The 27,720-nt window shown below is 36.1% G+C and overlaps 1 protein-coding gene across 9 annotated transcripts in view; it reads left to right on the forward strand.

Annotated features, from left to right (window-relative positions):
- Positions 1-991: 991 nt before the first annotated feature.
- The window catches only part of LOC139965151 (F-actin-uncapping protein LRRC16A-like), a 95,170-nt gene continuing 68,441 nt past the window's right edge, over positions 992-27,720 (forward strand). For 7 of the 9 annotated variants that reach the window (XM_071967352.1, XM_071967367.1, XM_071967366.1 and 4 more), the window contains exons 1-6: positions 994-1,191; positions 6,639-6,736; positions 13,976-14,026; positions 23,616-23,675; positions 25,303-25,430; positions 26,489-26,654. In XM_071967352.1, the coding sequence (XP_071823453.1) occupies positions 1,164-1,191; positions 6,639-6,736; positions 13,976-14,026; positions 23,616-23,675; positions 25,303-25,430; positions 26,489-26,654 (531 nt within the window). In that variant the 5' untranslated portion in view covers positions 994-1,163. Of the gene's footprint in view, positions 1,192-6,638; positions 6,737-13,975; positions 14,027-23,615; positions 23,676-25,302; positions 25,431-26,488; positions 26,655-27,720 lie in introns of all 9 variants that reach the window. The other 2 variants (XM_071967360.1, XM_071967353.1) reach the window with 2 other exon arrangements.

A 27,720-nucleotide genomic window follows, 5' to 3' on the forward strand; every position in this document is an offset into this window, starting at 1 on the left:
GAAAGAGGAGGGCGTTTCAGTGTGTGTGTGTGTTGGTGCGTGTGTGAGAGGGAGGGGTACGTGGTTGGGGATTGGGTACGGTTTCGGGGTCGATGTACACTGTCGATCAGTGGCAGACGTTTCTCTCGAGGAAGCACACTTGAGTGAGGCAAATCGTTACACTTCTCAATATCTCACTGGTGAGGAGTGAAACCCATATCTTTTCAGTTCATTTTATTACGATTTTTTTCGTCTTCGTTTGGTACTTTTACGTATATTAAACCAAACAGAGCACACACACTGTCCCAATTGGCAGGAGCTATCCCTGCCATCTCGGCCCCTAAGTGAATATGTCAAAATCATGCCGTTATTGCATGTCTTTCAAATCTGGCTTAATACTCAATACCAGACAGTGGCCTGAAAAAAAAACCTTTCTCGGTTGGATATAGACTTCTTCCATTCTTCTGAATACCCTCGGTGCATTATTTCTGAGGCGTTCCACTAAGTCAAGTTCGCATTTGATGTTTTTGGAGTAGGTCCAACATAGCGTCGCATATATTGAACATCATGAAAGAATAGTAATTCTCTATTTTTAGAGTTGGTAAAACCATAACGTTGCCAGCTTTAGTGGATGAAAGTTCTGTTATGAATATGAGGTCACGCCCACATCATGGTAAAGGAATCACTTCCGCATAGCATCAGACCATTTAGATACTCTACTCCGCGTCAAATTGCTATACTTCAAAGTTGACATTACTGCAATTATATATTACATAGCGACGATACTCTGGAACTTAGGTTTGATTTACACCTTTAATAACACTAAAATACTATATAAGTACAACTGCTTAAGAGTAATTGTTGCTTATAGGCAAAATATAACACTGTAGTGTGACAACTATTGCGATTATATTGTAGTAAGTAGTTTACAGTTTTCTTCTATTTACATTGCTTTGCGCCCTACAGTTTTACGCGCATAGTTATATTATCTAGATTGCTCGATCTTCACGTTGAATATAGTGTTGAACAATCAGAGTAAGGTTAACACAGCTGGACGTACGTGAACTCAAATCTATCGTTTTCCTTTCACCTCAACGCGCTTATTTCGGAATATGGCAAACAAGTGATGACAGCTGTCTTCATTTTATGAAGGAAAATTCTATACATCATAGTCTCTTAGAAGTATGGAAGAAATACCACCCGAAGTTCAGAGTAAGTTAATGAAATGCAATCCACAAATTCAGTAGTTTACATTACCAGATGCTACCAACTGGGAAGTTGGTTAGGTCAATATTACTTGTTAGGGTTAGACTATGGGCAGACTACAATGTTTATTTGAGTTATAATCTGACACCTAAGTAATACTCAAGTACAGTAAGGTTAGGCCTAGGCTTTGTAGTAACATGTACTGAACAGGAAGGACAGTAATTGAGGTAGCTTCGGTCTAACTGTTCACGACCTGTAAGTTTAAGTCTTTTAATGTAACATGGTTATGATGAATTAATAGTTTTGTTTTAATAACATTGCATAGGCCTCAGTTTGGATAGGCTGTACAAGAACTTAGTGTTAACACCGGGTTCTAGTAAATCCAGAAATTTGTAGTGTACTACTAGCCATGATATCATTACCAGAAAAATGTGCATTACATCAATGTTCAGGTTTCTTAGCATGCCTCAGTAACATCATGTAGGCTATTTATGAAAGTGTAGTTATTTGCAGTTGGCCTACACACATGTAACTTTCATAACATAGTCCACACATTGGACAAAAAAAATAGTTCTGGAAAGCATGAAAGTGATTAGATAAATACTCAAATCCCTTTTCTTGTATCTTTTGGTCATTCATTCTTTCATGGTTTCTTTGTTTAGATATAAAATTTACTGAGTTCTTTTGATCCATGGGAATACAACTTTTATTCACATAGCATAGTCAGTGTCACTGATTATATGCAAGCCTTGGCTGGGTTACCATAGGCATGGCCCATAATAACTTGTATAGTGTGTGAACCATCCTTGACAAAATCCAAGAAACTTGTACATACTTCATCTGCATAGTAGACTGAGTAAATGTCAGTTACAAATATGTAAACACCGCATGTTCAGACCTTCTAACGAAACACTACAACCCTGAACCCAATTCCCTTCCCAGTATTATTGATGATATTAAAGGATATTGGACATTATTGGGCGGGAAATACTGGAAAAAACAGGAAATAATGGTAAATACCGGAAAAATAGTGGGAAATACCAGGAAACAGTGGGAAATACAGTACCTAGAAATATCCACATTGCATATAATCTATGTACAGCATTGACTATGTACAGTAAGTTGTTTTCATACCAAAAAAGTTGGAGGAAAAATTAAAAAGTTAAATACAGCGGTCTGTAGTATTTTGTATGTTTCAACTTGACATCGTAACAATGCATGCATACAGAAGGTAAATTGTAACTTGAGTCCTGAAGGCCTGGTTTCCTTTAATACATTTTATGTATCTTGGTATTTTTTAATTACTTCCTGTTTGGGTCACTTTGGACTTCAATGCTATCTTTACCCAGTACTTAACACACAATTGCACAACTAGGATACTATTTGTAGCATGAGATAATACTTATACCAAATTGAATGTAGGGGTTTTGGTGAAGAGACTCAGGCAAAAGTAATGCATGGAATATGCCTTACACAGTACCTGTGTTCAGAGCTCTTTTATACTTTTTAGTATTTCAAACAGGACTTAGGTCTGTGTGGGGTTGAATGAGACAGTAGTCGGTTCACAAAACAAATACTATTGGAAGCTTCTATAACAGGAACAAAGCGTATATGAACTCTAAAGATAAAAGATGATAGACCACAGAAATTTCCTTTGCTTGCAAAAGTCACATTTATCTTACTCCTCTCACATGTGTCTCCGATGTACACTATGTCCCCCGTTGCCCTCTTTTATGTTGTTGCCTGTACATAGCTTGTACAGTATGTCATGGGAGCCTCGCTAAGTTAATGTTATCAAGTAAAACCTGATTCCAAATGCAATAGTTGGCTAGGCGAAGCATAACTGCTGTGAAACTACATGGTAGGCTCAGGTGGTTAAGTTGTCGCGCTATTTGTTTTGAGAAATAACAGACATTGCTTTTAAAGCTGGATCTGATATGACATGGATGCAACAATAACATTAGTCAATGAACAGTTAAAAGAAAGGATGGGTTTGCAATTATATTGGACTTTGTTTCATTTTATTGTAGTCATTCTTTGAAAATGCATCTTTGCAAAAAAAGAAGAAAGGGAATTAAAACAAAGGAAACAATAATAAATTAAGATATGAGGTGAATAAATAGATCATTGTGAATGTGATTAAAAGCTACTGATTGTGTCACATGATCTGTCTATCATTGTCAACAACCTGAATAAGGAACTATGCAAAGATCTATGCATACTGTTCATTGGTTGTGGATTAATTGATGTCATGCAACCACAGAGCTCTGGTATTTCTTCAACATTGATGCCCTCCCCCCCCCCCCCCCCCTCATTATGCATTGGTTTTTATCCAGTTAGTGTACATGTTGACCACATCCTTCGGTAGTCAGACTTACTCAGTGCAACTCCAACAGGCACTGAACAATAGGTTGAGCATCAGTAGTTCTGCCATGGATGGCTCTGCACACAGTATGTCATGAAATTGACATGTACTGTAGACTATAGTAGTATGGGCAGGCATACATGGATGTTGTACTGTACTGTGAAGTACACATTATTGATAGAGATGTTGTTAAAGTATAAGGAATCCAGGTTAAAGGTTACAACTAGTTCAGCATTTTCCCTCGCTTTGCAATGTCTCTCAGTTACAGTGTGTCAAAAGAGTGTTATCAGATCTTTTGAAAAGTATAGTTCAAGGAAAACATGATCAATGTGTTTCAATGATTAGCATGGTCAGGTGATCACTACCTAATTTTCCATGTGATGATATGCATGGCAAACCCATCATGAATTGTATTTGCCCAGTGAACTGTATGTCTTAGCACTTAAACAACACAGTATATGTGTGCATTCATGTATGGCTGGCATTTCAGTATACCTGTGATAGATTAACAAACACAAGCAACCAACACATACCATACTGAGTGACCTGGATATGAAATACAGTCAACTGAGTCAAACACATAAATGTACATTATACCATGTGCTCACATACCCATTAAAATCCAACAGCAAAGATTTGCCAAAACTTACCACCTGTACGTAGAATACTTTTTTTGGGTTATTTCACTGTGGATAGATCGGTCATGATAGCTCCTGTTCAGTGTTATACATTACTTCACGCCTCATCTCTCACCTGCATTCACATTCTGTAGTACAGTCATTGTAAAAGTTAGCAGTTGGTTCATTTCCTATTACTTAGTATTTGAATTTTGAAGAATTTATTGTAGCTCTACTTTTCTGTATAATTCTCTTTTAAGCTACATATAATGAGAAAAAATATTCTTGTGCTAAACTTACAGCAATAAAAACGAAAGTTAATGAATATGTTACAATCAGTGAGATACATTATATACCAAGGACTTATTTGGTCTCCTCTGGACTAACAAGGTTGATGTGTTCTAATTGTCATGCATATGCAGTAGGTACTGTACAATAACCTACAACACACATTAGTCTCTCTCCTTTGGAGAAGAAAGTACTCATGGAATTGGTTTCGTTAACTTTTTGATGGTATTTGAAGTAATAGTCTGTCATATCATATAGCATGTTCTGAATGTCAAGTCTACACAATTGATTGGTACCTACTAGCCTGCGCTGATCCTTTGAACTTACAGTGCCTGTGGTGATGAATGATACATGATACTGTACAGTTCCTGTAGTTAGGTCATCCTTGTTTTGATATGAGTCACCTACCAGCAATTTAGATAGACACCCCTGGGCTTATTGTATCAAAATTTCAGATTTTCACAGGAAAATAATATTGCCTGTCAAAATGATATTCATGAGCAATTGTGGAAATGATGACAAAAAATTGATTACCGTGGGATTACTGAGTTCTAAGTACTGTAAATGTATTGGTTGGTGAACCAAATAGTTATTTATTCAACTGTTTGAAAAGAACTTCAGCAAAGTTGGTTAGGTTCATCCTTTAATAGCAGAATACATTTTAGGATATCAAAGTAGTGTATGTTGTTTTAATTGTTTGACTTACAGTACTTTTTGAAGAAAATTGAGTGTTTGGCTCGAGATAAAGTTTCACACACTTTAGGTTAGGCCCCGTCAGTTTTGATTATGGATGGGAAGTCAGTAGTTTTCATGAAGGTTCTTAAGAATGAGTAAAAATACAGATTTGCTTGAAATGTTGGAATATGACACCTCATATAGACATCAATGTCTTTGAAAAATATGTTGACATTTGCTGGCAAAATCTTCTAGTAAGGTCTGTATATTGAAGCAACTTCATTATAATTGCTGATGAAGTTTTAAATCCTATGAATAGCGATTCATTGCAAGCTATTGTTCACAAAAGAGATATGGTCCTAATTCTTTTGTCCGGCATCCTGTTGTTGCATTTAGCTGATTATCATACAGAAAAAACAGTATGGTTAAACTCTGATTATCCGAACCCAGGATTGACCGAACCCGCTATCTGTTCATTAACAAAGAGTCTGGGGGCCTAGTGTTCTTATATCCAAACTTTTCCATTGTCCGAACTACCTTCCATCTTGTTTAGATAATCAGGGTTTTACTTTACATAGTACTTCCATGTTAGATCTAAATATATCTGTGATGTCGGGAAGGATTTTTTAGTTCAGTTATAAGTCCTCTCTAAACATGTCTTCAGTCAACTGATAATGCACTTTACCTTAAAGTACCTACCTCACCTGTCAAAAATGGTAACAATTTATCGCTGACCCTCCTCTCCCCCCCCCCATTCCTAAAGGCCCACGTTTCAGTCACTGACCAATTTCTCTTCTGAAACTGATCATTCTTCAACAAAAGAGGCAAAGGTCCATTAGGTTTGAGAGTGGCACTTCCCCTTCTTTTGTGCGAAATGGAAATTCCCTAAATATAATACCGTATATAAATTCTACATTCATTAAATGTTCGAAATGCTGTTTTAGTTTCACTTTAAGCAGAATAATATTATTTGACTACAGTATATAGAAGATGTATTGTTTGTGAGATATATGATGACTGTGATTGATAATAATGATGTTACAAAGTATAGTTAATTAACACTGTCTGCTTGTTTTAATAATGTCATTGTATTACAGTTTGCTATACAGTGCAATGTGATGCACAATTGGTATATGCATAATAATGTGCTGCTATGTAACCGAAGAATGATGAGGAAGTAACATGCTGGAAAATTGGTGATGAAACTCTATCTTGCCCAGTTGCCCTTCTTTCTCTGATGCCTCCCAAAAGAAAGGAAGAAAGGAAAAAGAAGGGGAGGGGGGGGGGGATCCAGAATCAAGTGAATAGTTTAAACAAAAGGAGCTGGAGAAGGCACAAGGGTCATATAGAAGAAGAAGAATGGGGCGGGAGAAGTAAACAAACAGGAGAAAAACAAACCAAAGGCCCACAGTAATTCAAGGATCACAAACAAGTAGATGTTTGGGGCATATATATATATAGCCTCAACTGATTGTTACATATTTATTTTCAATTTGTTCTTTTTTCAGAGGGTGTGAGGGCAGCTCTCGGAGAACGGTTTCGTCATGGTCTCGTCAAGACTGTGCAGGTTGAGACGAAAGGTGAAAAGACAGACAACAAAATCTTGGTAAGTCTGGAAATTATGGAAGACTTTGTCAACTATTTGGAATGTTAAGGTCATTACTACTGCCCAGAAATGTGATAAAAATGTGATAAAAAGTCAAATAACGGTCTATCACTCACTAACGTCAAGAAACATGCATTTATATGCCCAAGAATCGTTTTTCTCCAATATAAAAGTTTACGTCTCTGTTATCTCATCTACATACACATAATGTCCTCTGATTTACCCAGCTTACATGTCACATCTTAGCACACTGCGCCTTCGTCGACCCCCTTATGACTCAAGGCCCACGTTTTCATTCGGAATGTACCCATTGTGATGTTTTACTATAGTACACAAGATTTTACCATAGCTAGGATTTTTCATCTTCTCAAATTTTGTTGGTTTTAACATTCTGTGTGGAGTCTTAAACTATACCCATTTCTATGTCTTGGAATAATAAGGTGTGGACTCTGTGGAGGACAATAGACTCCTTGAATAACAAATGAATTTGTTTCTCTTCATCTCCCCTAACATGGCATACCATAGATCTGTGTGTTATTCTGTGGGTACACTTGGTAGACTAGACTTAACACTGTGTACACAGCTCTAGAATGTAATAATCGCTACTGAAGCAGATTTATGAGACTGTGCTATGTAGATGCATTACTGTACGTACTGTACATCTAGGTCTCCTTCCTGCCTGGCCTAATATAAACCTTACACTTACTTCACACACACTGGTCATTTAACAAACCTGAAACTGAAACAGAAATGCATGATTATTAACACAGAAGATGAAAGTAGTTTTAAACCACTATGTTAAAGAGTTGCATTGGAATGTAAATATTGTAAGCATTATATAAATAGTTAATTTCAAGTATTATTCCATGATCATAAAAAAACCCCATCTCCCCTAACATGGCATACCATTGATCTGTCTGTTATATATACTGTGGTTTCACTTGGTATCTGACTAGACTTAAAATACTGTATACAGCTCTAGAATGTTATTGCTACTGAATGTAAATATTATTGCATATAGTTAATCTCAAGTATTTTCCCATGGTAATAAAAACAAAACAAAGATGGCAGCTGTCAATCACACTATATAGCAATACTGGGGCATGCTGTATGTACTGAATATTGTGAGAACTTATGACAATTCTTGTCAGTAATTCCCTCCACTGTGGGTGGTCGTTGGAAGACATTTCAAACTAAATGTGTAAGATTTAACATGTATTGTGTGGATTCATTAGCTGTCATTTCAAGCCATATATAGTGATGACCTTATCACTGTATATTCATAAACAGAAGTTTATACTGTATATTGTACCATGGAGGTAAAACAGACCTCCATGGTTGTACATACTGTTTCATACATGAATACTTTATACATACATACTGTAGTGTCTAGATGTTAAGAGATGAATTGCTGCAATGTATAGCACTCTGTTTAGTGTTATTGGTCCCAGTATGTGTACATGTGTGTAAACCTCCTAGCACAGATTTACACTGTACTATAGCTGTACCTGTGCAGCATTGCTCAAGTGTTAATTCTAATCTTGAGATTATTAACGACACACTGTACATATACAGTCATATTAATACTACTGTACTGCATATATGTTATTATTAAGTACTGTAGGCCTACAGGTACTCACTGTATACTGTACATACTGTCCAGTTTGTTATCAAGATAACACATTTCTCAGTGTGTAAAAGTATACCCAGAGACATTCCCATTATCACAGTGTGCTGATGACCTAATGAGAAATTGATATATAGGGTATGCTGGAGTTGCCTAGGGGCAGGAAGGACATCATAATTGAAGAACAAGTTAAAGGACACTGTGAAGCTCTTTAAAGCATTATGGGGCATTGCCTTGTGAGTTTGGGTGATTCAGAACAAGCCTGATCATCTTTTTTCTTCATATTTACCCAATCTGCTTAACTTAGTGTCATGATAAATCTTGTATGCACTGTTTTTTTTATCTTCTCTGTAATTTACAGCTGAATGCATATGTACCCTCAACTTACTCTAGGACCTTATTCACATGGTAATAGCCATTTGGCTGCACCGAGTATGCACCCCCCCCCCCAGAGTATTAAAGATAGAAATTTTGGTGTCCCACAAATTTAATGCAATGTCTTCTTGTGTGATTTTTGCAATTTTGTGAAGTTTATACTTGTTATTCCATCATCCATCAATGGTACAGTGTTGTAAAAGCTAAATAATATGTAACAGTTTATTTTTTCGGGTTTAATTGTTCCTTTTAACTCTTGTACTAAATATTACTATTTGATATCATTTCATAGATATTTTATAGATCATTAACTCAGTGAAAGTGTAGTATTCCAAGTTAAATGCATTTCCAAGAAACTTGAACTGTGGAAAGCTTTTTGAAGTGGAATGGAACTACTCATAATTTACTTGCTAATTTTTTTTGTGACATTCCTTGGATGAATAGAACTCGACGGGGTTTTCCATAGTTTGATCAATTGTGATCTTATCTTGTGTAGTATTCAGTGATCAGTACTTACAGTATAAATTGTTCAAATGTTTAAAGCTGTTTGAGATAAATCTGAATCATGTACTGTAGGATGGTACTGGAACATTTTCAAACCTTTGAATTGTTTTTTGTTTTCAAGATCATGGCACGGCTCAGGGTTGATTTTCTAATTAACTGCCTCGACTCTATTAGAGCCCTGTGCCCCCTTGACTCTCCTCTGGTTCATCTCCCATCACTTCCTCCTTCCATATACCATTCATGAAGTACAGTAGAGAAACCTATTCTGGTTCTTTCTCAGTGTGTTTGGAATTCATCATCTGAAGGAGAAGTTTCTTAACACGCTTTCCAAGTATATTGCATATTAGTATTCCTTGACTTTTTCAAACCTTGCACTGTTGTTAATTTAAAGATCATTGCCTGTACAGCTTACTTGGGCCAGATGTGCGGTGATAATGCTGCTGACAATTATGTTCATGGTGGTCTGCCTAATGAACTGTCATTAATTAAGTCTAACATAATGGTTGAATGATGTCGTTAAGTACTTAATTAATGATTGTTGGTGAAATGTCTGATGGCATTTGAATTTGCATTGTGTATGTGCAGTGCATGTTCTGTACATTAGGTATAGTGTTTTTATGTTGCTATACTGTATACCTGTTCCTTTTCCAGTAAGCTCAGATGGTAAAATCCTGCAATACTAATATAAAGTACTTGGACTTGCCCTTCCATGATTGAATAAAATTAATAATAAAAATATTAATGGTAAATTTATAAGGCGTGCATATCCAGCCGGAAGGGTGCTCAAGGGTACGGGAGAGAAAGGGAGAAAAGAAAGCCAAAACGAATGAACAAAAGAATTATTGGTTATAAACGTTGATGAATGCTTGATGCATAAGATGTGTTTTTAGAATTTTTTTTAACAAAGTGAGGAAAGCACAAGATCTGAGTTCTAGTGGTAATCCATTCCATAGGCGAGGAGCAGCTACTTTGAATGATCTGTCACCCCATGTACATGTTTAGGCCGATGTTCTTAGAGTAAATGCATGTTACTGGAGGGAAGACGTCGTTTCGGAGTGTTTGTGTGGAGCTGTGCTTAGATATAAAGAGGGAGCTAAGCCATTCATTTGTTGGTAATATTAACAGGAGCTTGTTAATAATTAGGCTAATTAATCAATGGTTCATGATCTGCGTCAGTGCACTGAACCCATTCTATTCCATTAATGAATGTGGGAATATCTGAACGGTTTTAAATTTGACAACACGCATCGTAGTATACAAAATGTCAACGAAACATCAATTCTTGTACGCAATGTACTCTGACGGTAACTGTCAGTGTCGGTATTTACCGATAAGGTGAGAACTGACAAGATCAATTACTTACAAACTTAATGTACTTGGACTTGAAATGGCACAGTAATTAATACCGTTGATAACATTTTGCACACTGAGCTGTCAAGTTGAATGTCGCTAATGAATGATTGTAGGAAGGGGGATGCGGAGATTTTTGGTTGACTTTTCACTTTGGTCAACCTTGCATATTATAGTGATCTTTCTAAAGAGTTGTAGATTACTTTGCTCCTCGCTCCCTTCCCTGTCTCCCCACAGCAACTGCACCAAAACTTGGTATTAAACCTGGTGTAGCACCTTTCCCTTCCAGTGACCGGCTCATTCCCGTCTATCGCCCTCCATCTCATTCTACCATCCAGCGCTTTGGGGATTATAATCCAGTGACTACAAGTGTATACAGTACATGTACAGTACTTACATCATCTGCTCTCTAGTAAATTCATAATCGAAATTTTTTTGAAAAATTAATACCAAAGTTTGCTTCTGTACCAACTAAAGCTATACACTTCCATGCCAGACAAATATGATGCTTTGAAGGAGACCGAGATAAAATTCAATTTCATGAAAAATTACTTGCCTGCAGGTACTATTTTGAGTGATATAACTTGATGAGTCATACACGATAAAATTAACAGGCAACCTTCACTTAAATATTACAGTCAAAAAGACAGAAATTATCTTCTATGTGTAGAAGTATAGAACCCATCCAGACTATAGGCAATTCTCCAGCTTTGTGGAAAGGCGGGAAAAATAGATAAAAGAAAGAAAAGAAAATTGGTTAACCTCAGGCTGTAAACTGCAAGCGGAGAAATATCAGCAAGTCAATGGGACAAGCTGCTCTAACTCATCCCTAGGTGGGTTTGTGTATTGTATGTAAACATAGACTTATTCAGTCAGAATTAAGGGCATTGAGAGTTGTTGATAATACAGATTCAAGGTTAAATGGATAGGGTCCCTTGAGACACACGTCTGTAAGCTGTCAGAATAAATACATTGATATATATGGGTATTACTTTAGGCAGAATTTGTAGTCTTCTATGAGAAAATTTGAGTACCAGTGATCAATGTTTGTCTAGCTATTCCAATTGTCAAGATATTCACCTATAAAAATATGGTTAATCTCTGGTATGCTCCTTAACAGTAGGTCTAAACAGACAATGACCTTGACTCGGACTCAGTGCAGACATAAATGTAATTAATGTCATTGTTTTAAAAGTCCTAATAAATCGACCAAAACATGACATATTAACTTCATATATGAACAACACTGAGCCTCCTTCATTGGATGTGATATTCAAGAACCTTTTCTCCGTGGCAAAGTTGTGACATATTTTATTTCTTGAAAGCATGTCATCTGCACAAGCAGGAACTTTCAATCCGTTCCATGCGAGCTGATAGATCAAAACCTTTATGTACAGTAACAAGATCACACATGTACAGTTTTACTGTATGCAGGTCATTGGTCATTTGAGGTGTTGTACATATAACTACCAATGGCATATTAAGTTAGGTTGATGGGAATTGTGCCTTTAGATGTTAGAGTGCAGCTATGTTATAGCATCTTACCTGGTAAAATTATACCCAATACTACAGTAGGAAGTTTTAAGGATCTTGAAAAGAGGGGGAAATGTTAAAAATCGAACCCTTGTGCCTGTGAAATGTTGTGCTCGTTGAAGTTTGGATTACTTGAGCAAATGATGACTTTGTGCCTGTGAAATGTTGTGCTCGTTGCAGTTTGGATTACTTGAGCACATTATGACCATTAATTGACTTTCTAGCATATTTAGGGGGACATGTGCATACATGTTTAATAGCTGATGACCTGTAGCCATATACTGTAGTATTATCTTAATTATTTATGATCATTTCATAATGCTAACATTCTCGATTTATTTTTATATCATTTTAATTTGTTATGCTTGTTCTATCCATGACCAGATATAGTACTTACACTTAAATGCACATGCAATAGATCAAATATATACAACACAGATCTTGCTGTATGAAGGGAACTTTTATGTCCTAGAAACTTTGGGAACTTTGCCTTGGTGTTTAAAATAAAGTAGACCACTGCCATGAAAGAAAGAAATGAAAGATCATACTAGCATAATTTAGTACAGTATTTAATGTCAGCTAATTAAGCTTCAGATACAGTATGCATACTGTTGTACATACATGTATACATGTAGTGCCCAGTGTTGCCATATACTCATACTCATATACAGTAGCTATATATCGTTGTGGTACCCTACAGTGTGTGTGTATACTGTGGAAGCATTGTTCATGTAGTACTGTAGTACATTGTAAAGGGATGAACTTCCTTGTTGTTCAGTACTGTATATGGGAACTGTCAAGAACAATTGTAACTTTGGACGCCCTTTCAAGCCTTTCAAAATAACGGTATTTATACAGTAGTGTATACATGTACGTCCCAGGAAAAGGAATCATATTAGTTGTACCAAAAGTAGGGTGTACCCTTTATATATGAACCTTACAGTAGGACCAGGAAGCGATCAAACCACCTAAATTTATAAGGTGCTTTATTAATTACATTACTAGTAAATCAGGCATAACTTTTAAAATGGTGTTTTAATAAATTTGTATCTAGATCGATTTGTACATTTTTTAACCCCTAAAATAAATGCATTTTGCGTTATTGTTGCGACGTTCTTTATAGTGCAGACACTAGGGTGGATCTTGTCAAGGGGGGGGGGGTGTGGATTCGGAGGTGACGTACCCAATCCACTGGACATAACACTTAAGGATGTACATTGACTCCCTTGACATGGGAATATTACATTAAAAGCCTCTGGTCAAATAAACAATCTGAAAGTTCTACATGCTGTCCATCCGTGACGTTGAAATCTTATCACAAATAGACTCTAGGACTCTTTACAAAGAATTGGCATTCGTAAATATCCCAGACCAGTGAGTTTGGGGATATTTCAGGGTTTTCCCTTGCCATAAGGTGTTTTAGGCCACATTAACAGGGTTTTGCAGTTGCAGAACATTTGCTCGAGGGCCGCATGTGGTACGTGGGTGACACATTGCATGACCACCTGTGGTCTGGAGGAACCATACAGTACTACTAAACTATTAAAGAAAAGATTATTTATAGTGTTTCATTACCTGAAAATATGTTACTTTTTATCCTTCATATCTCTCACCAAGAATTATGAAATGGTGTTTAAACTTCTATGGTTTTAAAATTAAGTGCAAACAAAGAAATTTACATAGTGAATCGATACTCTTACAAATGTTCCTCTGTTTCTACAGTATATATAGTGAATATTTAATGTGCAATACATTACAGTTTATAATGAATGTTTAGCCTTTATAGGGCATTATTTAAAAAAATAAAAAATGTGCTTATTTTAACATTTTTCCTTTTATTCCTTCAACAGGCATTGAAGAACTGCAGGGCTTTCATACTGTCATCAAAGAATCCCCCTAAGGTTTGTACAGTAGAAGTATACTTAACTTATAGAGACTAAGTTTAAAAAAAAAGGTGTGGTCTGTGTGTTAAACTAGGCCGTCCAGCCACTTCAATTGATGAGCCTCAGATGTACTTTAAAGGATCATTTATTGCAGATAATACAGTACAAGAAGTATGTAGAAAAAGAAACAGGGCTAAGCTGACAGGGGATGTCAGTTTACTAGTCTACAGCATTTCAAAATTAATTTTGTGCCTAAAGTTAACTTTTAAAGTGAGAATATAAGTGTAAAAGTAAGTTTTTGTACACTAGTATAATTGATAGTGCTTGCAAAGTTTCTAGCAATATGTACAGTAGCATGCTGCAAATTGTGTGACAAAATGTTTCCCCTGGGGTAGATCTGGAAGGAGGAGTAAGTGGGGGATGCCCAGAGAGCGAGGGCGCAGTGCTAAAACGTTCTAATGAGTAGTTGAGTAGATGGGAAAGTACAGCTGTGGAGCGGGAGACAGGTAAGAGAGGAGCGAAGTAAATCCCCAAACAAGTAAGTTTTGGGGAATATGTAGTATCCTGAAAATTGTGTGACAACATGTTCAGTTTACTCCTTCGACCTCACCTATCTTCCCTCGACATATGCATGCCACTCAACCTAGCTTACAAGAAGGGTTGACATTTGAGCAGCTGTTTCCCCCTCCCCCACCCCAGCCCCCACCCCCATCAACCCAACTGCTGGGTCACTGCCAAGTTGCTAGTCCTATCAAATCCACAATCTACACATGAGAGTTTTCTCTCTGCTTCGAAACAGACGGATTTATCCAAACTGTTTGTCAAAACATATATGTCTTAGCAATACATGTTATAGTCTGAAATGAAAGCTGGTCCTCTTTTAATACTAGAATTTTAAAATGGTGTCAATATAATTCATATTTGGTGTTAATTACACCATTAATCTAGATTAGAAGCAAGTTGTGTGGTTGTATTGATCAAAGATTATTAATACTAACAGTCATATCTATGAGTCTAGTGTCTATATTTCTAGTGTGAAGTTTAAATGAGGCAATCTGAACTAGTAGTGTCTGATACAGTATTAGTATATTCGGTTTACGGGAATTGTTTAACGTATCTAGCTGTAACGAATTTCAGTCATTAAGACGGGCAATACAGGTTTAAGTTTCCAACATGAAGCAGTAGTAAATAATTCTTGCCAGCTAAAAGTAAGATTCAACTCTCAATACATAAAATAAAAGTTTACAGCGAAGATAATGGAGCTGATAGTTTACACATTTGGTGGTTAATGATCGGTGTGTATCTACTACAGGAGTTGATTAAAAATGGTTCGAATTGTAATTATGTGCGAAAGTTCTATTCCACAGTTGTAGTTGTACTTTTTGCCAAGTATCAACGTGACCAAGCCATGAGTAAATGTAAAAATAAAGCACTTATAAATTCAGGAAATAAAATGTCATATGTAGCCTAATCTGTATGAGGTCTAGAGCCATTTACATTCCCACCATAGTCAGCCGTAACTTTATCAAAACTATTTATTATTCATTGCTGAAGGTTTTTTGTGAGCCTTAAATTTTTGTTTTTGCACTGGTTGAATGTCCATCATTCCATGGTGCGATTTCGGTGGGTTGCAAAGTACTTATAAGTTTAAAAGGCATGGAGTATCCTTTTAAAATTGGTTTATAAACAGCTACCGGCAGATTGTATATCCATTTACAACAACGTTTGTTTGTTGCTTTCATACATAATTGAAATCAAAGTAGTTAATGAACTGTCTGTAATACTGCAAGAGGAAGTGAAAGTTAAACTTGGTTGGGCTTGACCAGTAGATCACTCCCTGAGTGAGAAAGGAAAGCAAATGAGATGTATACAAGAAAATATAATCCTTCCTACACCCACCCACGAGAAAGCAGTGCACATATATATACGTTTGGTTGGGTGTTGTCTATCTTGGCACAAATCTGCTCTATGTCCAATTAGTTGAGACTAGTGGAACACTAGAAGAACTTTGTTACTCAGAGTTTCATGCATTGAGCGATCATCAGACAGCGACATCAGACATATATATTTGTATACATTTGGTTGATTGGCGTCTATCTTGGCGCAGAGTGCTCTATGTCCAGTGGACAGAGCCAAGTATAGGTGAGAATTAGTTGAGACTAGTGGAACACTAGTAGTTGTTACACAGAGCTTTATGCATTGAGCGATCATCAGACAAACTCAGGATTATTTACATGTATATATATATATATATATATATATATATATATATATATATATATATATATATATATATATATATATATATATATATATATATATATATATATATATATACATATATATAAGAAGAAAAATGAAAAAGGAAGCAAATAAAAATACAGGTTGTAATAAATGCAAATTCTTTGAAAAGTGAAGACTGCAGCTTTCATTTTTACATCTAGGCAAGTCATAATCCATATTAAAACAATGGCAAATTCTTAAGTCTTTTTTTTAAGTTAAATGGGTAAAGACTAAAGAGCAATATAAATGACACCTGGATTATATGTATATGTGTAATTAGTCATTTATAACTTTGAATGGAAAAGAAGAGAAAAGAAAAAAAGAAAATGAGGTTAAGTAGACTGTGGAGAATGATCTAGGAAGAAGGATGTTTATGAACCATCAAGAAAAGGTGAGTGTATTTAAGGAAGTACAATCTTTATGTTTGGCGAATACACACATTTTGCTGCTATAGGAACGAAAGAAGTTAAACGTGCCTTGACACTGCTCCAATTTGTTTTCAGATCTTGCACGGTTTATTTGAGTGAAATAACATTTGTGTGTTATTGATGTACTTGTCGTTAATGAATTGTGCAAATCCCAAGCGAAGAGAAAACTGAATAGTTCGAATGACGAATTCTGATGTTCCTGAAATTTTAGTTTATTTACTTCGTTTGTTCGAATGATGAAATCTGATGTTCTTGAAATTTTTGGCTTATTTACTTTGTTTCCTGACTTACCTGTACCCTCACAATTTTGGAACTCTCGCTCTACCGTGTCTCGAGTGACGACCTTTTAACCTCTTAAACAATTATCTCTCCAAGTGACTAATTTCTTTACTAATTTACTTGGCTTCTTAACTTACCTGTCCCCTCACAACTAATGCACTCTAATTGCTCTGCTATGTCTATAGAGTGACCTGGTAGTTCACCTTTATACAGTAACCTTTGGACACCTCACCTCTCGAAGTAACCGGTTTCTTCATATGAAAATTTACCTCGCTTTCTCACTTTACCTGTCCCTTGGACATCAGCACTCGGATCTAATCACTCTGCTGTGAAGGAGGGTCAGTGACGGCGAGTGACCAGCACTGACCGTTTACTAGAAATGTACCACAGTGCTATACATGATATCAGTTTCATTCTAGTCACAGTAGAAGCTGCAACTAGATTAAAAATGTTAAGTTTGTGAGGAGACAGGTAAGCTTGTGGCTTGTAAATTATTCAACCCCTGTAGGGACGATGACCTTCGCTTGAAATTTGTTGTCTCCAGATTTCAAGATGTACAGTACTACTACTGTACCATCTTGAAATTACACCTTTCAATGTACACACACTATCGTTTAAATTGAAATTACACAGTCTTTCAATGTACACACACTATCGTGTAAATTAAAATAACACCTTTCAATGTACATAATGTACACTCTCGTGTACTTGTTTTCTGTTAATTCAGATGGAAACTCTATTTACTCTGTGTACAATGTTTATAATTACACTCTATCCCATTTTTCTATACCAATTCATTTTCGATTACCAGCGACCTATGAGTGGAAGTTCAAGTTACGTACCCAACCATATGTTCTTTTTCTTCACATCTTTTTCATCACTTATATATGTGAGCCATAATTTGCAAAACTGGTTTTCTCATTTATCAGAAAGAGTATACCGGTAGACCAAATTGCGAATGAAAAACCGTTTCTAAATTGCAACCACAACAAAGCTGCTGCTGTGCTATCTGTATTTTGCCATCTGTTGTTTTCAAGAGTGTAAATTTTTGACCTCAAGACAGATTTAACCAGAGTATAGCAGCAGTATACTGTACTGTACCGTCGTTTGGCTGGAAAGTCAGTTAGACTGGATATATACGATAAAGGGATTATTAGGTAGACGGAAAGTGAGGAGTGTCTTCTTATTCCTAATTAAATTAAAATCTAACTTGTGTCAATCTCTGGAGGTTTTGTTTTAATCAATGTCCTGTGATTGATTCATTGTGTTATTTCATGACTGAGAATATAAATGGATAATTGTGGATATGTTCAGTAAACTGAAAACACTTTGATTGACATATACTTTACATTGTTGTCATAAATACAGAGGAAGGAACAAGGAAATGGTTTGAAATGTCTGTCACTGCCCTGTAGCCATATTGTACTGTTTGGTATTAGACAAGGTTGAATGGAAAAACTGTTTATAAATATTATGACTGATTAATTAAGGTTGAAATTAAAGAAGAATGACTTTGAGTACCTTCACCATAACAACTGAGGACTTTAATATAGAATTGTAATCAAATGTTAAATTAGAAACTAAGAATCAGATGCAGATGTTTAACATCGACAGTGTATATATATGCATGGAAGTACATTGCAGTGCAGTACAGTACATATAGTGTAGTGCAGTGGAGTGCTGTACATTTGTACTGTGCTGTATATACTGTAGCTATTGTAGAACTACAGTGCAGTGCAGTACAGTGCATGATAGTGCAGTGTAGCTACAGTACAGCACAGTAATGCTGTGCAAACCAATGTAGCTACATGCAGTATAGTGTAGTGTACATTATAGCTAATGAGTAGTGTAGTGCACTGCAATGTAACTACAGTAATGCATCAAAGTAATACATTGCAGTGTGTGGTGGGATACAGTACAGTACCATACGGTACCATATGTTGAAAACTACATTAGTAGTGTATATCATGGTAAGTTCTAGTACTAATAGTTGGTCATGGATAAACTGTAACAAAACCAAAAATCAAAATCTATCTTTTCCCTGGAGAATACCAGCCATTCATCTTTTTATCTTTCGAGATATTTTGAGACCATTTTAGAGACTTTCCGAATCTAATTAACAAAACAGATGTTTAGATTCAGTGCCAACTTATATAGGAATTTTTCTGTATTATGGCTGTAAATGCAACAATTATTGAATTTATCATGAAATTTTTAAGATGCTGTTAGAAACTATCATAAAGTCAGACTGAGCTCCTGAAGGAAGGAAACCTGTATTAGCAAAATTGCGTGGATTCTGTTACTATAGTTTTAATGGATTATACTTCTGTTGTGGTGTCTAGCAGCATGCTGTGCAAAATGGCCAAATTGCTCCACAAATTTATGCAATATAAAAATATAGATATGCCTATACAGTGTTTTATATATATATGAATTGTTAACATGTATGTGATACAAGCTCAAAATTTCCGCAACACTGTCTCAAAAGAGCTGCAAAATATAGCACCATATTAAATCTAATCATCCTCCATATTTACAAATGTTTTCAAAGGGAGAAGGGACACACCTCTCCTTAGACCCCTCCCCAAGATGATTTAATATCTAATCGCCCCCCCCCCCGGTAAAAAAAACGAAGGTGGTTGCGCCCCTGGTCTAGATACACATATCTCATTGCCTCTGATCATTTGTAATGGCATAAATCCTTTCCATGAATCTGTTCAAGTCAAACTGTCATGGAGGTTGAATGTGCAGGACTTTAATTTATTAATAATTACAAGGGTTAATGACATTCAGTAATCATATAAGTCACACATTAACAGGATAGTTTGATAGCCTGTTTGGCAAAGATTAACTCCCGCAGGAATTTATTAGGAAGGAAATACCTTAAACTAGATGTATCATGTTCATTAATTCTTTTCTAGAGGCTTCCTTTCCAGTAATAACAATAAAAATATAAATATAAAAAAGGGATAATTTAAGGGGCTACAAACTGTGGAATAAAAAAAGGTAGGTCATGTATAAAAGAAGGTAAAAAAAAAAATATTTTATTGGGTCACATGCTTTTAAGTTTCAATTAAGGGACTAACTAGGGAAATAAAATTATGAGCAAAGTCAGATTATATATATATATAGGTGTAAAAACAGCTAGCAATGTGTTCATTTTGCATTTGTCTTGAAAATAAAAGAGAGATAATTACCTTTTAAAGATGAAGAGAAAATAGGAGGAAAAGAATGTATAGCAACAAAAGAACCAAAGAAAACAAAGGAGTAATTAATTATTAAAATAATTAAGAAAATTCTTTTCTGTCAGAACAGCAAGCTTGAAGACAGAGAGCTTGAAGATACCAGCTCCTTGGTCTAAACCAGTAGTGAGTGTATGGTCATAGTTTATCTTTAATAGGTGTGATACACATTCTTTTGAAGATACAGTAAAAGGTTAATTATACCCACATTGTGGTGGGAGGATATCTGGATTTAGAAAGAAATCCGGATATATAAACCTGGCTTCCTATGCTTTAGTACAAAGTGCTTTATATTGTATTGGTGCATGTATAGACCAAATTGTTTCATAACGCGAAATATAGAATTTTACTGCAAAACCGCTTGAGTGCCAAACTAGCTTTCAACCTATCTTGTACTACAGTACAGAACTTCAGTCATGTGGTTGTGCCATTTTACCATTTCAAACTGTGAATTTAAAAAAAATCAAATGTATACTAAGTACAATGGAGGGAGCCTTTCCCAACACGTCGCTAGAGTAAGTAACCATGGCGACCGTAGAGTATGCCAGACATAGCAGATGCCTGTGATTAGGGACATTACATGCCATTTTAGCTGATAGTGATTTAGTAGGAACAAATAATTATAATTAGGGTAATGACATACTGAAGTAGATGGCAGACATTGACGTGAACTGGAATAAATTTAATTGTTGACTTGAACTTGACCCAAGTGACTCATCAGTGTCCAGACATAAACTTGAATATGAACCAAGTCAGATGCTTGAAGGGGGTGGGAATGGGGGGGGGGACTGAATTGGCTTGATCTTGACCCAAGGGAACTGTCAGGGAGACTTTATAATGAAAACAGTTTTACTGGTAATTGCTACTTCCATACTTCCATATGAGTTTAGTTTTGAGTTTTGATGTTACCTAAGAGTGACCCTTGGGGGGGGAGGGGGGTGGGGAGGGAAATGAGGGACTGAATTGTAATGTTTATTCAGTGCTAACAATTCACAGCAGATTTACATCACTCAATCTAAACTAAACTATTTATATGCAGACGTAGTCGGTTTATACTTTAATCCAACAAAATCGCACCAGGAACAAAGAAATCATAGGCATGAACTTCAACCAAAATAATGAAGTCAAAACATTACACTGTAAAAACATACTACAGTACCTCAGATTTGGGAATCCAACATTTTCTGTATTGGAATATTTACTTCGTTCCCCGCTTACCTGTCTCTCCACAACATTAGCACCTCATTCTACCGTGTCTTTTAACACTGTGCACCCTCAGTGACCGGTCCCTTCCGGTCAATACCCTTCCTTCTCATTCTACCATCCAAAGTGTTTACTCATGCGTTTTCGTAGTGGATTCAAATCTTTCGAAAACTGCCCGGATTACATTGGATTATTACCTTCTTTACATCCTATTGGATATCTAAGCATTTCAACAGCCTACTGTATTACAGCCTGATAAGTATCCTTTTCTTATAGGGAAGGGAGTTTAGGGGGCTGTTTTTAGTGTGCAACTCACGCCCAGTAAGTTTTATAATATCAACATATGAATACTGTAAGTTGCTAATTATAGGTGCAACCAACAGGGGATGACCCGATTTATACCACAGATCTCAAAGTTCAATTTTTAAAATTTTTTAAATTTAAATTTTTAATTTAAATTTTTTTAATTCTCAAAGTTTTTAATTGACAAGTTCCCAATACAAAACATAGTTTTAAAGGTCATCAGCAATCAGGCCCCCAAAAATCAAGGTGTGAACATTACCACCAAAGTGGATCATGTGATCCTCCATTTTATTCCCAGACATAAGACTTGTTCAGTATATAAGGCTGTTGTTCAAGGTTAAGACACAGGTGTGAACATTATACTTGACTTTGTACCATGTGTGTACTAAGGTACAGTTATCACTTATGTCTAGGTTTACTATCAACAATAAAAAGATTTCATTTTATTTCCTTTAACATTCCATTTAGGAACTTAGATATATAATTTGCCTCATCCATTGCTGCTGAACTAGTTCAATCATTTATTAAACATGGGTGGGGACATGTACTGTATATTGTTGTTGATTAAACTGAAGAGCCATGTTGACAATACTTGAGATAAAAATTAACAGAGATTGAGACTTAATTGTCAACACGTGATCCCAGTTATATTTGATTTAACTGCAGTGATATTTGATTTAACCGAAGTGACTCTTATCTTTATTTGCTGTAACTTAAGGCTATACTGGATTCACAAATAGCAAATACCTTCCCATTTTCGCAGCCAAGGTAATTCCCCTTTTTAAGTGTTTTTTTTTATGTTTTATAGTTAATCACTTCGAACTTGTAGCACTGATTGAGGATATTTGATATGGTAGGGTGAAGTGCTGAAGCACATTGCTCATGTTAGCACGTAATTAATCTCTCCCCCCCCCCAACCCCCCTCCAATTTCAATAATCACAACCAGAAATCACACTTTGTTGCATTAATAATTTACTTGTGTTTTAATTCCTGAAAAAGGACACATCATTTATTTTACAAAACAGACATACTTTTCAAAACCTTACCCTATAGACCTACTGTACGACACCTTCATTTTCCAGGCCTAGCCTACTTTGCATATAAGAATCGGGGCCGAAGTCATGGTACTAAACCATTCTAAAAGTTCATTTGCATAATACAATATATATCTTGAGGGAACTTGATGAGAAGAAGTATGTGATAATTCACGTTCCATGTAAAGTATATTATCTATTAACTTTGTTTCTTTTCTACTTGCCTCCTCACAACCATAGCACACTAACTCTATAGAGTGTACTATCAACCTATCTATTAAACACTATTACCCCCCCCCATCCCCACTAGCCCTTCTTCCCCAGAATGAACCTGACGAAAAGAAAAATGTGCATGGTAACTTACCTTTCGTGCAGACTAATACAGAAATGAATAAGTTAACAATTTTCTACCCTAAGTTACATGACTTTTTGTCATACAATGTTAAAATGTGATATTTTAACATGATACAGTATTCAAATGTGATCGTAATATATCTTAGCTATATCAGCATTATTTTGTACCAAACGTTTTATGTTGTAGTGATGTTGATGAAAGCAAAGAAATAAAATAATTATTGAAATAACACTAAAACATTCCCCATAAAGTTCCATTTCACACCCGTCTATATTAAACCTTCCAATCCCATTTACCAGTTTCCAGCCCCCATTTTCCAGTTTCCACCCCCATCTCATCTTGACCCTGTCCCGGTACCCTTTAGATGACCGTGTCTAGTCAGGTACAACTCCTCCCTCACCACCCTGCCTTTCGCAAAACTTGGGAAACATTTTATTCAGCAAGTCTCGTCATTCTTTTTCCTTTCTGTTGATTTACAGCTGGAACATGAATTCAACTATCTCGAGTTGGAACAGATTGAAAGTACGAAACCCAAACAGGTGAGAATTGAAACTATTTATAATTTTATACCTGATGTACTTAAAACAGCACAAATGACCTATGGTTAAAAAATATCTTTAGGCTGTCCTAGCCTTGTAGCAGAATCGTAGCCCCAGCAGCCATTTGTCTTGGACAAAACAATTTGGAAATGAAATAAATAAAGAAAAAAACTCACAATCATCAAAATATTGTGATAGATATTTCAGAGGTTTGTCATTTTCCATACGGGGGCGTGTGATTATTATCATCTGTATGAAAAGTTGAGTCTCTGGGCAACAAAATCTTGAGAACTGAATTTAGTCCCTCCTCAGTCGTGCCCATTTGAATTAAATCCCTCCTCAGTCGTGCCCATTTGGTGTCACTCGGTGTAAGATCGGTGAGGGTATTAATTTACGAGATAATCTGCTGTCTTAGTAATATCATTGATGCTCGACATATTTTGACCCATGTACAGTATATCGTAGAAACTGAATTAAATTTTTTTCTTTCTTTTTTAGTATTTTCATTTTAACAATGAAATTATTTTTAACCTCAAAAGAGAGGAGGAAATGCTCAGCCGGGAACATATTCCTCTTTTGTTTTTAGTTACGTTTAATTATCTATTTCATTTGAGAGTGCATCGTCTGCAGCTTCGAATTGGTTTTATCAATTGAACTGAAAGTCAGTGTCAAGTTCTTCAATCACAGTTTCTCTTTTCACTTTACAGACAACAATAGTATTTGAAAGAGAAGGTTATTATTTTATATTTTCATCCATTTGTTGGAGTATCCTGTAAATGCTATTAAGTCTAATGTACTGCATTGAGTTTTCCCTTTATACCTTTTGTATCTTTGATATGCTCAAAAGGGTGAACTAACTCGATGTTTAAAACTGATAAAAGATGAACGAGAAAATGCCCCCCCCCCCATCATCTTTCCAAAAGAAAAAAAAAAGGAGAGAAAAGTGTTGTGACATTAAAAGTAAAAGAGAAAGACATTATGGCATACTTAATGTTTCAAATATATATATACATATATATATATATATATATATATATATATATATATATATATATATATACTGTATATATATATATACTGTATATATAGTAAATCAATAAAGATTAACACACCAGAAAAATTCCACTTCACGACCGGTTTCGTCCTTTTGGGACTCATCAGGCGAAGGTAGGAATCGAACCCCGGATCTTCGTGTCACGAACCTAAGCCCGTACCACTCGACCACAGTGATTCTACTGGTGTGTCAAAGCGTATAAATTGGCTTTGAATAACTGTCATTAAGGGCGTATTACCCGTATATCTGTCATACCACTTGCTACACATTCATTACTGTATATATATATATATATATATATATGAAAGTAGCAAGGAAATAACAGCATCTCTTCCTGTGTAACTATAGCTAACAGTGCTGTCAAAGCTATTGAACGGTCATGTCAATCATCTAGGTAGAAACACAGCACCCGGTTATTGTTTTTTTGCTAATTTGCACTTAATTGCACACTCATTATACCACCTACTGTGGAGATAGAGTTTACTGGCTGCACTTTTATGAGAGAGAAAACAGTTGTCAGTGAGGTGTAAATTTAGAGTAATTAAGTGGCTCCTCCTTTTTTGTGACCCACAGATAAAGCTGAAGTTACTAGATAGGAAAGATGCATTCCTGGTCACCGCGGGATCGCTGGATGAGGCATCCAGAATCATTGAATTCATAGCCGAATCACTGAAGAGGGTCTTCCCCTACACACCTCTAGAGTAAGTAACCACGATGAGTGACTGATGTGTGTTCCCTGACAGAGGTGATTGACTCTGTGTACTGTAGATTTCAAAATGGTTCAGTTTTTGCTGATGTTCATTTAATGTTGAAGGGTTCAGACGATATTCGTGCGTCTATATCCCTAACACCAAAGTATTAACCCTCGATAAAGCCATATGGTAACCTCCCTCCCCCTCCCCTCCCCCACCGTGGAATCAGCGAGGTGCGGTTCCCTGCCAACTTCATTCTACCATCCATCTTGTACGATACATCTGTTACTATGTATGCTGCCATCTTGTGTCGAAGTGTTGGAAAACCTTGTGATTTTCATTTGATTGTCACACCTTAGGAATGACCTTACACAGTAGTGACAGGAAACCTGGTTCTGAGTTTAATTAATGTGGTGAATTTGGTAGTTGTCAAACAGTATGTGCTCGATTGGGTCGATAGTGGTTTATGGTGTACTGTGTGTGGTACATCACATGTGAGTTTACACATTTTGGAAAACAATGTTCAGCACTGTTAAGCACTGTCTAGGCTTTATTGTCTGGAGGACAAAAGGGCTCTGCAGCACCGTCCACAAAGGATACTGTCACATCGGTCCCGATGCGTGTGATCGATACTGAATGACAGATCTCTGTAATAAGGTGTTTAAAAACAATTAGTTTGACTCGAAAATTTGAAATACGCTTCAAAAGATCTCTTGGATGAATACAAACGTAAAAATTGTGATGCTCGTGATCTGCAAGAAGGAAGTTTGTTTTGTGAAGTCACTCAAATTAAACCCTGTTGCAGCATTTTACTGTTTCCTCTTTTAAAAATTTATGAACAATATCCCGGTCGGTTGTTACATTGTTGGATTCCTTTACAAAACAGATCGACAACTCAGATAAGTTTTTGTGGTATGTAATTTTCCTGCTTCCAAATATATTTATGTAAAGCATTTATGATTTCATTTATCAAATCTCCTCTCTAATATATGGACCTGTATGAACAATATCAGTATTGAAATGTCTCTTATGTTAACATTGCATTCTTACTCTCCACTTCCCTAAAGACTGTTTTTCGATGTAAAGCTTGAGCCATCGGACAGACTAGATAGTCTTCAGAATCATCTGGACTGTTTTTCACTTCCTGATGCCGGCCCATGCGGGGGTTTCTCCCAGATGTACCAGTTCATGTGTGACTTCCATGGCCAACCGTTTATGGAGGAGGTAGCATGGGTACGTAGGTTTTCACTTACTCTTTTACCTGTCCCTACACTACATTTGCACTTTCCCATCTAGTTATAGACATACTACATGACTGGAGACGTTTCAGCATTGCGCCAGCTATTCTTCCTTCTCCCGAATTTACCATTCAGAAGTGAAGCGATATGATCTTTTGGGGGATTTTCATCTGACCATTTTTAGCACTCTCGTACACTTTGGTGATCGTGTCTAGTTTTTCTATCATCTGGAAGTAGGAAAAGAGTGTGCAGTTCATTAAAAAAATATCCAGTCATGTAGTTTAGATAGATGGGAAAGTGCAAATATAGTTTGGAGACAGGTAAGTATCATCGCACGTAAATCCCCAAACCAATATAAGTTTTGTTGAATCTGACATATTTCAAGGCAGTTCAAGCAGTGAACTGCTACTCTAACCCTGGTTCAAGTAAGACACCGCGTAGCAAGAAGCAAAGACATATATGTTGATTCTCATATTTTTGATGGAAATTTAATGTTTTGGCACTTCCAGCTAACAAAGAGTTTGGTGGGACAATTTTTTCTTGGAAACATCAGTACAGCCCCCAATTATGCTAGACAATCAAATAATGGCCACCCACGATCGAACTTCATCAAGGATGTTACCAGCACCCTTAAAGCATTTTCACTCTCTGAATTACTTGATCTGTATGAAGTTAGCATTCCTCAGTGGTGTAGGAACAACTTTGAATATCACAGCTATGGTCAGTACCAATTTCTTGTAATGAGCAATACGTTTGGCACCAAATAAATGAAGTAATTCTGCTTTATAAGAAAAAAAATCCTGGGAAAGTGAGTCATTCAGGACCACCTGTCTTATTAATTAACATATCCTATTCTCAAACCCACCAAAAAATATTGTAATAAAGGATATGAAAGACAATGAATTTACTCAAAATTTTAACCACAAACTGATTTTGATGTAAATGGGAAATGACAAACTTAGACCTGTAAGTTCTAAAAGCTGGAACTGACAATCCTGAAAGAGAATTAATAACTCATATGTCCTGTGTGCAATTTATTTTTTTAACACTTCCTTAGTAGA

The sequence above is a fragment of the Apostichopus japonicus genome, chromosome 3 (assembly GCF_037975245.1).
Source record: "Apostichopus japonicus isolate 1M-3 chromosome 3, ASM3797524v1, whole genome shotgun sequence".
Classification (NCBI taxonomy): domain Eukaryota; kingdom Metazoa; phylum Echinodermata; class Holothuroidea; order Aspidochirotida; family Stichopodidae; genus Apostichopus; species Apostichopus japonicus.